At 39.4% G+C, this 13,353-nt stretch overlaps 1 protein-coding gene and 1 non-coding gene across 2 annotated transcripts in view; both read left to right on the top strand.

Moving 5' to 3' along the window:
* Nucleotides 1–11,323, top strand: part of KPNA4 (karyopherin subunit alpha 4) — a 62,706-nt gene extending 51,383 nt beyond the window's left edge. The window contains exons 12-17 of the mRNA XM_043993113.1: nucleotides 388–516; nucleotides 3,322–3,426; nucleotides 5,777–5,848; nucleotides 6,703–6,865; nucleotides 7,402–7,496; nucleotides 9,314–11,323. Coding sequence (XP_043849048.1) covers nucleotides 388–516; nucleotides 3,322–3,426; nucleotides 5,777–5,848; nucleotides 6,703–6,865; nucleotides 7,402–7,496; nucleotides 9,314–9,412 — 663 coding nt within the window. The 3' untranslated portion in view covers nucleotides 9,413–11,323. The remainder of the gene's footprint in view (nucleotides 1–387; nucleotides 517–3,321; nucleotides 3,427–5,776; nucleotides 5,849–6,702; nucleotides 6,866–7,401; nucleotides 7,497–9,313) is intronic.
* On the top strand, nucleotides 1,792–2,123 carry LOC122752448. Its single transcript, XR_006356183.1, has one exon.
* Nucleotides 11,324–13,353: the final 2,030 nt, after the last annotated feature.

Genomic DNA, 13,353 nt, shown 5'->3' with positions numbered 1-13,353 from the left:
AAGTAAAAAATGGAGATTCTCTGTCATGCCAATAGATACATATGACATGACATACATTGGACTGGAACGTTAAGGAAAAGTGGGAAACCCAATTCCCCTCCAAGGTTACTTTCCGTCTATTCTGTTACATCCTTGAGGGCAGGAACAATGTTTTGTTTTGTTTTTGTATCCCCTCCTCTGCACACTTGGGTAAGCACACATACACAGTGCCTAGCACATCATAGGCACATAAGAAATGCTTATCGATTGATTTCTGACAATCTTGTATGTCCTTCCAAGGCACCTTTCCATGCTTATAGTTAGTTCACAGTATTTAACCTTTGAATTCTGTTCACATTTGATTGTATTGAATAGCATGAGAGTGCAGAAAACGTTTGTGTTTTTCAGACGGCTGCACTCCGAGCCGTTGGCAACATCGTCACCGGTACTGATGAGCAGACGCAGGTAGTATTGAACTGCGATGCTCTTTCACACTTCCCTGCACTTCTGACACATCCCAAAGAAAAAATCAATAAGGTGGGTACGTATTGAGTGCCTATGGGCCTGATCCTTTTGGGGGGATGGGGTGGGGGGGTGGTTCAGAACTTGAAGCTCTAGGACTTCAAATATCTTAGACTCTTCTCAGCTACTGCTTTCAGCATGGCCTCCCTGGCTCCCCTTCTTCTCTCAGCCTGCTCGCTGTCAGCTCCCTTGTTCACATTGACAGGTGTTTGTCTTCTGTGGTCTGTGAAACTCAAGCACTTAAGTTATTATGACTGAATAAACTGGAAGTCACTTGTCAGATTGAGTTGACAGCTGCTATTTGGGGGTAATTAGGCCTTTTTTTGTTTTCCCCTTTAAAAGAAAACTGCCAAGTTAGCTGAAGCTATTAAATTTTAGAGCAGACTTGCTGGATATGTCTTCCTAGTAAAGAAATGGTTAGTAAGTTTAACAATTTTCTCAAATAGTGACAAATTAAATTTGGGAGTCTTATTAGTTTTCCACTGTAGGTACTTCATAGTTTTACAGGTGATTCAGGCCTTAGTATCCCAAGATGCAAATTGTAAAATCAATCAGTGACTGTCAGAAGTGTTCAAATGTGTGGAACTTAGTTATGAGTGGTTTCCTAATTCTGACAGGTTTCTAAGTGACTCTAACTAGGCAGAAGATAGCACTCATCATTATTTTAAAGTTGATGAACTGTTTAAGTTTGGGAATAAAAACTTCCTGTTCACTAAAAAGACTTACAAATTTAGCCTGATTGCTACAAGACCCTAAATTCATTATCCTCAGAGCCATACAGAGAAGAGTCATTTTTTTCCTTTGGTCCAGATTTCCTAGTCAGACACTGTATATAATAACCCCATACTGCACTAGGTTGTCAGAGACCAGACACTGGTTGATTTTGCTTTGTCCTCGTTCCTCTACAGGTGACCTTTGAGTTAAGTCTAAGAGGATTACATGTTGTGTTAAAGAATTAGCCTTGTATGTGTGACTTCTCAATAGGGTTGAAATTTTTTTAACATAAATCATGTTGCATCAAGATAGTTTTGACTTAAGATTGACATGCACTTATTTAGTTTTGCTTTTAATTGGAAATGTGTTTTCAAAGCTGGGCTTGGAAACCTCTTTCCATTGTGAGTAGATTTGCAAATTTTGTGTAATAAGAAATTCAGATTAATTTAAGTAGTTGTTTAGGTTTGAAATTAAGGTAAACTATGATGCTGTCTCATAGCATGGGTTTTTTAAGGATAATTTATCAAATAGGTGCATAAAGGCAGTTGTAAAATGATTTTTTAAAACTAGCTCTCTTGGAAATGATGAAACAGAGATAACTGGGTGCATTTGAATGGTGTGTGATTTGAGCATTTTAAGATTTATTATAAAATTAAGTAAACATTAAAATTGGGCGGGAGGGATGTAGGGGGGTGTGTGTGTGTGTCCATGGGTGTAAATATAAAGGCCAAGGAAAGGGAGCCCTGACTGACAATGCAGATATCGGAGTGCATCTGAGGCTGTTGTAAAAATACATGAGTATTTATTACAACTTTGCCAATGATTATAACCAGGAACAGCTCACCTACCTGCCTGGCACCCTACAGTCTCTAACAGGTTCATAAATGTGGACCTGTGATCTGATCCATAAGAGCTAAGTGTTCATTGAGTAGTATGAGTCATTTATTTTTGGAGTAACGTGTCCTTCCCCTGCCCCTGTGTCAGCTAAAAGAATGGACAATTATACTGTTTTTTCCTCTAGGAGTCTATAAATTCTATTAACTTGCTGTACAGGCATTTTCCTTCTGCTCATTATAAGAGCAGTGGTTTTAGTGTTTTTTAATGGGCTTTTAGTATTTTTGGTGAAAAATACAAAGCATTTGGTAAGAGTGATTAAAAGGATCTTCATCACAAATAGGAACAAAAATCAATCAGAAAAAAAAAAAGAATATATACAAATATTTAGGGGCAGCTAGGTGGTGCAGTGGATAGAGCACCAGCCCTGGAGTCAGGAGTACCTGACTTCAAATCCGGCCTCAGACACTTAACACTTACTAGCTGTGTGACCCTGGGCAAGTCACTTAACCCCAATTGCCTCACTAAAAAAAAAAAAAAATCAATCAGAGGAAACAGTAAAGCAGGAAGCTCCTTCTGTCTATAATTGTTGCTGCTGGTCCTAGTTCCTGAGCAGAGAAGACACCAAGACCTTTTAAAATACATTTGTTAGAGGGCGGCTAGGTGGCACAGTAGATAGAGCACCGGCCCTGGATTCAGGAGGACCTGAGTTCAAATCCGGCCTCAGACACTTAACACATACTTACTAGCTGTGTGACCCTGGGGAAGTCACTTAACCCCCATTGCCCCGCAAAAACAAAACAAAACAAAAAAACAAAGACAAAAATACGTTTGTTATTTGTCTCTGTCAGCTAGGACCTAGAAGCACAGTGGGACCAAATGCTTAGTGGCTAATATCAAGAATTACCTTAAAAGGCAAATTAAGTTTGTTCTATAAAATAAAAACCACGATTGCATTCAATCTTTTAAACTACTTTTTAAAATTCTCAAACATATTCACTGCAATTCTTATATGTGGTTTTAGTTTGGTTTTCACTTTTGCACTGAATCTTGTGTTTAGGATTTATTGTTATGGGCCAGTTTTGACAGGACCTTCCTTTTAAATTTTAAGCAATTGTGAAGCCATCTCAGATAACTATTGTACACCATTGAGAACAGGAGTGTGTTATCTGATGAGTTATTTTGACAGCATGGTAAAGGTTATTCATTTTGTTAACAGTTAAATATTTTTAAATTAATCCTATCGATTATTGAAGGGATTTTGTTTTCTAGGAGGCGGTGTGGTTCCTCTCAAACATCACCGCAGGAAATCAGCAACAGGTTCAGGCGGTGATTGATGCCAGCCTCGTGCCCATGATCATACACCTCTTAGATAAGGTAAGGGAGCATTCTTCAGGGGCATGTGGGCCCATCTTCATAGTACCCATAGGTTGCCACCAGCCTCATGACCATGATCATGCACCTTTTAGACAAGGCAACATTCTGTGGGGCAATTGTTGGCTCCATCCTCATAGTAGGAAATGCTTGCCTGACCATTGTTAAGTTATATGTGGTTTTAATATTTAGTAACTGGATTGGTTTGATAATGAAGTGATAGAAAAACAGCAAATTTTAGTAGACTTTATTATACCTAACTTTATAAATCCTTTTTAATATAGAAAATATTTCCCTTGGTTTTTATGTATAATTCTTCTTGCATAGATTTTAATTATTCTTAGAAGCTTGTTAAAAAACATTGTAGTACAGAGAGGTAGGAGAGGGGTAATTAAGATACTGCAGTTATTTATAAACATATGAGAAGCATCTATCAAACACCTGTTATGTGCATGGCAGTGGTGGTAGAGGGACAGAAGCCAAGCAGACTCTGCCCTTAAGGACCATGAATGCCACTGGAGCCTTGGAGTTATCAAATTTCTTCTAAGCTCCATTAGCTCCAGTAGGCCTTTTTGCCTTATTTTTAAGAAACAAAACATTATTTTCTCAGAGATTTTGAATTTTCTGACCTTGTTACTTTTCCCTCTGTCTTCGTCCCTCTTGAATGTGTTGTTCATGCCACAGTGGGGCATCCCACTGTAAAGTTGCTATCTAGCTATACTGTCTAAAAATATCTAATGAGTGGTTGCCAATAAATTAGAAGCTTTAGCAAGAGTTTAGACTTGGCATTAGGATCTAATGATCAGAGAGAAAGGTAAAAATCTAATTATTTCTAAGAGACCCCATCATCCGACCTGCCATTGGTGAGGTCAGGAACAAAAAGGACCCAACGCTTCCTTCTTCCTCCCAGAAGCCTCTTCCCAAAAACTGAAACAGCTCGCCCCCACACACACACACACACACACACAGAGCTTCAAGCTAATTGGCCACGAGCAAACAGCACTTCCTGATGCCAAGGAACTGACCTTTCAAACCACATGGCTTGCCCTCAGACGCCTTCTCCTCATGGCAGAGCTTTCCTACAGTAACTCTCCAGCAGGTGGCGTCACTCCAGTTGTTACAGTCCCCCTGTGTTTCAAATGAAGAAACATGGTTTCCTCACATGAAGCAATAACATTACAGATGCTTATGACTAACTAAGTAAAGGGAGAGAGAAAAAGAAATTGAGCGATGTATTGACAAAAGCTAGAGGGGGCACTCCCCTTTAGTAAGTGGACATTATAAACAGTGTATAATGTGGAAAAGAAAAACAAGAAAATGTCCATTTGAGTCTTTGGAAGTCTTTTCTCAGATGATTCTTGGAATGTCCTCTGGATGTAGTCGTGGGATGGAAGTCTTCAGGGGTTGATGTGTGGATGCTGGTAATCAGCCAGGAAAATTTCCTACAAAATTGAGCTTAACACAACTTTAAAATAGCTTTGTCAATAATCAAATCAAACAGGGCAGCTAGATGGCGCAGTGGATAGAGCACCGGCCCTGAATTCAGGAGTACCTGAGTTCAAATCTGGCCTCAGACACTTAATACTTACTAGCTGTGTGACCCTGGGCAAGTCGCTTAACCCCAATTACCTCACTAAAAAAAAAAAAATCAAATCAAACAATGAGAGTTCTTAAAAACATGTCTAAGGGAATTCAGAATCTTAGTTGTTAGATATGAAACATAATAAAACAAAAATTGAAACATTTTCTAAAACGTAATATTACTACACCACAAAAACATCCAGAATGGCATGGCCATTGGCAATTGTGGTGGGTCTCTTGGGTGGAAGCAGATCTGGCACCTTATGCTCAAATAATGCACTAGCGAAAGTCTTTCGCCCTTTGATGTGTCACACATAGAGCTTTATGATGCTTACCTTCCTTCCTTAGTGCTGCCGTTGGTGAAGCCATCGATTTTGTTGTTGTTGTTGTTGTTGTTGTTTTGGGGGGGGGGTTGTTTTTGTTTTTGTTTTGGTGGGATAATGAGGGTTAAGTGACTTGCCCAGGGTCAACACAACCAGTGTCAAGTGTCTGAGGCTGGATTTGAACTCAGGAACTCCTGAATCCAGGGCCAGTGCTTTATCCACTGCGCCACCTAGCTGCCATCGATTTTAAGTGCACCTGGATGGACCAAGAAAGGGAAATCCATTTAGTCATCTGTCCTTAGGTCACTAGGTTCCGAGTTAACACTCTTTGGAATAAGAGACAGTTGGTTGTTGACCATCCTCATTCATTGAAGCAGATGTTGTGTTTAGCATGCCCTCCAGGACTGGTTAATTTTGAAAAGTCTCAGACTGTCTTCTGCTTTTTCCAGGGTGATTTTGGAACTCAGAAAGAAGCTGCTTGGGCCATAAGTAACTTAACAATCAGTGGAAGAAAAGACCAGGTGAGGAAGGCATCAGTGTGCTCCACACCTATCATTACACCTATGCTGGGGAAGGCTTGGGAGAAACCCAAGGTGAGAGGCATCCACGCCTTACCCAGTCCTAATTTGGATCTTTTTAGTGCTTCTCCCAGGAAGAGAAGCTTGGGTTTGGTGCCTCCAACAGACAATGTATAAGGCTTTATTTAAGATTTCCTAAAGAGTTGTTAAAAGAAGATTTTTTATTAGGTAACACTTCCCTCTGACCATTTTTCCTGTTAGAATTTTATTTTGTTGTGTTGGTGATATCTACCACCAACGCATTTGACTTGGTTTTCATCCTTTGGAGTATAATACTTGACCCTAACTGATGTTCTGCACAGAACCCTAGCAATGTTCCTGAAAAAGAAGAGAATCTATTTAATTGCTTTATTATTATATTTAATTGAGCCTTCATTTAATTCTCATGGTAATGCCTTTGTGTGCTTTTTATTTTAACTGTACTTTTAAGGAAAAACAAAACAGCACACGGACCCTTTCTCACAATATTGGCCTCTTCCCAATATGTAGCCAACTACCTTTCCACCAACAGGAGTGGGGGAGTCAAAAAGCCAAACCTTGTCATGGCAGTGATTTGAAGTCTGGTTTTGGGTTATTGGGGTTTTTGTGGTTTTTTGGTGCTGCTTTTCCATTATGTTGTTTATGATCGTTGTGTGTACAATGGAAAGAGTCAGAGGACCTGGATTCAGTCGTGGCTCTGCTGCTGCTTTCTCAGTACTTCTGCCAGGGAAACCATGCTAACTCATCGAACCTTGATGTGTGAGATGAAGCCCCTCCAGCACTAACCCTCTAGTACTCACTGCCTTCTCTTCCCTTAGGTGGCCTACCTCATCCAGCAGAATGTCATCCCGCCTTTCTGCAACTTGCTGACTGTGAAAGACGCTCAGGTTGTGCAGGTGGTACTCGACGGGCTGAGTAATATATTAAAGATGGCTGAAGACGAGGCCGAGACCATAGCCAACCTAATAGAAGAGTGTGGAGGTGAGTCCAGCGTTAATGTCTTCTGTTTTATAAGGTAATATATAAGATTTCAATTACAAAACTGAAATTATTTTAAAGAGTTAGATGTTGGAGAAAGCTTGGACTGATTCTGGATTCTCAGAGTCGATATTACAAGTAAATTAATGGCCTTTGGGTAGAAATACTTATGTATTTGGGGGGTATTTTGGGTTTTGGTTTTGGTTTTTGTTCTGTTTTGGTGGTTTTTTTGTTTGTTTTTGATTTTGGGGTTTTTGGTTTTGGTTTTTTGTTTTTGCTCCAAATGATGAATAATAAATACACCAATTAGTATTTGAAAGCACATGCCTCCTTTTCTTTGATTCCATTTTCAAGTAACATAGTTATACCATGTAGAACTGTGGCCAGAATGAAATTTTAGAGGGACCTTTCTCTGAGTTAAACACAAGATTTCAAAGGAGACCTAATTAATTATTTTGCTAGTCATTGCTTTTGAATATTAGTGGTTTCTTTCACTTAATAAAATGTTGGGGATTTTTTTGGTTTTTGTTTTTTTGCAGGCCTTGAAAAGATTGAACAGCTTCAAAATCACGAAAATGAAGACATCTACAAGCTGGCTTATGAGATCATTGATCAGTTCTTCTCATCAGATGATGTATTAACTTTAAGTTTATTTCTTAACTTAATTCTGTTTTGTTTTGTTTTGTTTTTTTGTGGGGCAATGGGGGTTAAGTGACTTGCCCAGGGTCACACAGCTGGTTACGTGTCAAGTGTCTGAGGCCGGATTTGAACTCAGGAACTCCTGAATCCAGGGCTGGTGCTTTATCCACTGCGCCACCCAGCTGCCTCCTTAATTCTGTTATTTTTGAAGAAAACTGAAAGTAGGGATTGAAGGGTACTTTTTGGGGGATGGAACAAAATAGCAAAACAATATCAGCTACTTGGCTGTTTACTTGAGATTGTTAAAAGGCTGATTATCCATAAAATGACAATCATTTTTATTCTGAAATTACCCTTAGCAGGCAAATGTTATGACTTGATTCTAAATCCCCACAACAGTTGGGGATTGGCATTGGCAGAGGAGGGTAGTCTCACTGGGGCTTCCATTCCCTACACCAGAAGAATCACTGATCTGGACAAAAATCCCTTTTAGTACCTTTACCCACAAAGTTCCACTTAGAAGAAAACTCAACAAGTGAAATTACCTCAGAAATATAAAATATAAAAGGCTATGGACCCAACTTGTAAGCTTTGTCCTTCCAAGTATCAGAAAAGTAGAGCAGCATCAAGTCTCCAGTAATAAATGGAGAAAACATATGAGGCAAGGAAGAGAAATAGAATGCCAAAAGTATAGCCCTGTAATCCTTAGGAACACAAACACAGAAATCCCAAATAAAATAAAATAAAATCTTAGCATCATTTCTGCTCCATCCTCTTTCTCCCTGGAAAGACTGTTAAGAGTAAATGTATCGGAGGGGCAGCTAGGTGGCGCAGTGGATAAAGCACCGGCCCTGGATTCAGGAGTTCCTAAGTTCAAATCCAGCCTCAGACACTTGACACTTACTAGCTGTGTGACCCTGGGCAAGTCACTTAACCCCAATTGCCTTACCGGGAAAAAAAAAAAAAAGAGTAAATGTATTGGGGCAGCTAGGTGGCACAGTGGATAGAGCACTGGGCCTGGATTCAGGAGGACCTGAGTTCAAGTCCAGCCTCAGACACTTAACACTTACTAGCTGTGTGACCCTGGGCAAGTCATTTAACCCCAATTGCCTCACCAAAAAAAAAAAAAGAGTAAATGTATTGATGCAGTTCACTGAATTAGCAGATATGAAGAGAACATGAAATAACAGCTTTTAAAAGTTTTATCATTGTAAAAATTGTCAAAATATATATAATTGAAAATATAGGACCAATTAAATTCCCCAGGGAAGGAGGATTTTTTAAAACTAAAAGACAATAAAGTTCACCTGAAGAAAAAGATAAGAATGCCAATATTTTAAAGATTGTATTAATTTTAAAATAGAAATTTTTATTAGAGGAATAGAATCCAAAAATAGATTCAGACTAACGTAATATCCGAACTAATATTTGATTTATAATATAAACCACAACAATAGTGGGAAGAAACATTTATTAAAATGTGACAATTGGATCATAATAGATCAGGGTTCAACAAACTAAATCCACCAGGCCTGGTGTTTGTGATGCCCATTGAACTAGGGATGGTTTTTATCTTTTCACATAAAGTATTTGAAATTATAAAAACTATTCTTGGCTCATGGCTATTCGCTAAGCACTGAGCTAACTTGTCTGCTTTCTTACAGATTTTTTAAAGTGTCATAGATTTATCTTTAAAAGGGGAATCATTCTGATGTAAAATCTTCTGAAACTGTGTAAGATTTACTTTTAAGATGTCTAGCCCTAACTTTTTTTTCCTTTCTCTCCTCCCTGCCCCTCCCACCCCCTTTCCAGATTGATGAAGACCCTAGCCTTGTTCCAGAGGCAATACAAGGGGGAACATTTGGTTTCAATTCCTCTGCCAATGTACCGACGGAAGGGTTCCAGTTTTAGAAAGATGTTGTGGAAGTGTTGGGTACAATGCAGCACTGATATATATACATATATATATATAAAAAAAAGGTTTGATCCATCAAGCTTGGCTCATGGGATCTGCTGCTGCATTAAATCGGGGAAAGAGAACGTGAAGATTTCATTTGGAATCACAGAAAGCCCAAATGAAGTCAAGATGGCGAGTGGGTGCGAGTGAGAGTGAGTGGCAAAATGTAATGAAAAACTTCACACGAATGCTCATTTAGGTCGTTCAAAGGAAAAGGGCTCAGGTCACTGAGGTGCCGGGCCTGAGAAGGAACATGGACTAGAGCTAGAGCAACAGGGGTGGGGGGTGCAGAAGCACCATCTTCCAGCCTTGTAAGCATTAATGAGAACAGGGGGCCCGTCGGAGCCCGAGGAGAGAGAGCCCCGGTCTTGCTGTGACTTCAGCCCTGTGTGAATGGGAGACATTGAGCAGGCTCTGACCTCCGTGGTGGGGAGCCCAGCTCATCTTTCATACCCAGGGCTCCTCCCTCGGGGAGCAGACCCCGGTTGTGGAGGGGCGCGTGTGCGAGAGTGTGGTTGTGGTGCTGTATGGGGATGCATGGGAGCTTGATTCGCCTTCAGGGGCTGGGGACAAACCTGGGAATCATCAGGGGGAGACCCTAAGTGTTGGCGTACACTGGACATGGAAATAAAAGACCGGTTTAGCAGCAGACTTTGGTTTACTTCTGCAGCCTGGGTTTCCTTTCCCTTTCTCTTGGACCTTTTTTTCCTTTCCTTTCTGTTTGTTCTTTTTCTTTTTCTTTTCATTCTTTTTCCCCCCTAATTACTTTATCCAGTATGGCTTTATTAGTTGCTTGTCAAGTCAGATAACTTTTCAGGAAGGAGTCCCTGTGCATTTGCACCAGATGAATGTTTGATGTTATGAAAAGCTTTCCATATCATCAAAACTAATTTGTGTAGACTTTTGCATGAAAAATCAAAATTTCCCTCCAAATAGACTGTGTTGCAGTACACAAGTTGCCATAATAGTAAGAAACAGTAAAATGTGCTTTCTAAAAGCCGTCCTTTTCATTTTCAAAGATAACACAAAGCTCTTTGCATGTGGTAATAATCTACAGCCTAGTTCAGTTTTAGATTTTGTTGAGTCCTGTAAAGAAGAGAAAAAAGTTTTCAGTTGTGGTAGAATCCCGTGCTGTGTTTAAATGTTACTTGCTTTCAAACTTTGTTTTCTATGAAAATGATATGGAAACTTCTAAAATGGAATTTGGTGCATATGTACTGCCGAATAAAGACCGATGACGAGGTGTGAATAGATGTACAAATCAAGGAATGGTTTGAACACCTTTAATAATATGCCTGATCTGTTCAATCGTTTTAGAATCTTTTTATCTTAGATGTAGGCAGCCATGAACAATCTATTTTGAGCCACTTTAGGGAGAAAACTTTGTATTTCTAAAACTTGCATAAAAGGCATGCAAGTGGTTTTTATAAATTGGAATAATACCTCAGTTTTGAGGTTCTGCACACTAAATTAAATGTGACACAAATAAATTTGTACAAAAAGGAAAACTCTTTATAAGGTGGCTCATTGTAGGAAACCCTGTGCCTTCCCCTTCGAGCACACGTGTTGCATGAACAGCGGTTTGCTATAAGAAACATACCAGATTAGCCACCATTAGCATCGTTATCTACTTTGTGTTTAAAAATCAACTGGTAATTCTGAAACACTGTAGAATGGATAAAGATTATTTTGTGATCATAACTCTTTGTTGGACTAGAGTATTTTTGCAGCATTCCTTGTCATCAGAACATGGTTAAAGTTTAAAACTAGAAGCAGCAGAAAACTAGCTTGTAAAATTTATCCAAGTAGAGTGCAGGCTAGGCTGTCTTGGGGAAATAAACATTAAAACTTAAAGCAATGTTTTACACGGGGTGTGGTGTGTGTGTGTGTGTGTGCGCTGCGGGAGGGGCTTTCTATTTGTAGGACAAGACAACATAACAATTCCACTTATTAAAAGTTTTCTCACCTTCTTACCTCTTAGGCTTTTGACCTGCCTCAAAACCAAAAGAATTATAGGAGACTGACTATCAGCTTAGTTGTACAATTTCATTTCCTCAAGATGTGACAATATTATTAACCATTGAATTTGCACGGGAAAACCTATGTATCCTATCTCCCTTCATATAATAACCTTTCCCTTAAGAATGATCTTATGAAAGGCTTCAACTATATTTAGAACTATACCCTGACAGCATTGATATATGTCAATATCACGTGAATGATGGGTTTTGTGCAAAAAATATAATTTTCACATGAGATTTAGTAATGAATGTTTACAATAGAAATGGGCTAAAAGCCTTAAATAATTTCATCAAGCCATAGGCCCTTTTTTCCATTTTTTTTCTTCTTTTGGTAAATATGACTTTTAAAGATGAAACTAGCGAGCTTATTGCTTAAATTTTGTTATTGAACCACACGACATCTCATTAAATATAAGGGCTATTTCATACTTCAAACATATTTCCCCTTAAACCCATGGCTTTAAACCCTTACCCTCTTGTCCCCCCTCCAGGAGATCAATGTCTGCATTCTCTTTCAAGTTTATTTTCTCTTGACATGTTAATAATTAACTGATCATGTATTTAAACACAGCTATAAACTTAACTCTGGGAAGTTGGCTCACCTAAAATAGGGCTTCATTATTTCTCAGTGAAGGAAAAAATAGGTAAAGACTAAGAATATTCTTAAATAATTTTCTTCTCCCCTTTTACCTCCATCCCAGGACAAATGTTAAATTGGAGTTGTGTCCATAACCCTAGATTAGGATGTACCTTCTGGGGGGTGAGAAGGGGAGACAAGGAGAGGTTGGAGAGGTGAAAAATAAATGGCTGGTTTCTAGCTAATTTTTTAAGAGATTGCCACTGACTCTTCCTTGGGGGTCATGCTAGAGTGAATACATTTCACCCAGCTTAGAAGGAAACCAGGAATTAAAGACTTCCATTTGTTTAAGGTAGGTTTAACAAGGAAAACTACTTACTCTCCCACTTGGGTTTTCCATAAACTACAGAAAGTGCCGTTGTGATTCCTGTTCACACCTCTTAGTTATAGGCATGAATGTAGGTAAGGCAGCCTGCTCTGACCTTCTGACTGATGTCCTGCGATCTCTCTTTAGGATGCCTTTCTTGCTATCTTCCCCATTTGGGGGGAGGGGAAGAAGGGTCTTTTGGGGGTTACTGAGAAGGGCAGGAGACAGAAGAGAGACAAGACACTTGGGTTTAAGTGCCTGGGGAAGTCAGGCATTAGTTTTAGCCTGGAAAAAGCTTAGTTTGTGAATGAAAAAACTAGACCTAGAGGAGTGACAACTACTACTTAATGGCAGAATTGGGTCTAGACTGCTAAGATCATGTTCTCCCAGATGAATCAAGAAATTTCTCCTCTGACATTTCTTGCCCCTTAAATTATGAAAGACTTCATGCTAACCTCATCTTAGCAGAAATGTATTTATTTTTGGCATATATATTACTATAAAAAGAAGGGAGTCCTACAATCTCCTTTTCCTTTGTGTCATGACCTAATATCTCCCCTTTGATAATGGAAGACATTCTAAATGATGGGGTGGGGGGCAGACTCCAAGCTAGCACCCTACACAAATAAAAGCAATATTCATTTGGAATTGTCATGGTTGTGGCCCTGGTGAGAGCTGATGCTTCATTTGTCCGGCTTAAGAAGGGAGCTGCGGCCTGTCCTCTGTGTAGGAGGTAGAGAATTTGGGCAAGGCCACAATGGCTGAGTCTATTTGGGGCCTGGGGCAGCCAGCCTTGCTTTTTAAAAAGCATTTTAATCTGCCCTCTACTTATTTCTACCCACATCAGTCAGAAAAATTCCTGGAAAGAGAAGTTGGTTTCTACCCTAGCAAACCATGGTTATGATGTATGGTGCCCAACTAATCCAATAA

This window comes from Dromiciops gliroides, chromosome 3, assembly GCF_019393635.1.
Source record: "Dromiciops gliroides isolate mDroGli1 chromosome 3, mDroGli1.pri, whole genome shotgun sequence".
In the NCBI taxonomy this organism is placed as follows: Eukaryota; Metazoa; Chordata; class Mammalia; order Microbiotheria; family Microbiotheriidae; genus Dromiciops; species Dromiciops gliroides.
The sequence above is the reverse complement of the archived record's forward strand: the minus strand, read 5'-3'. Positions and strand labels throughout refer to the sequence as shown.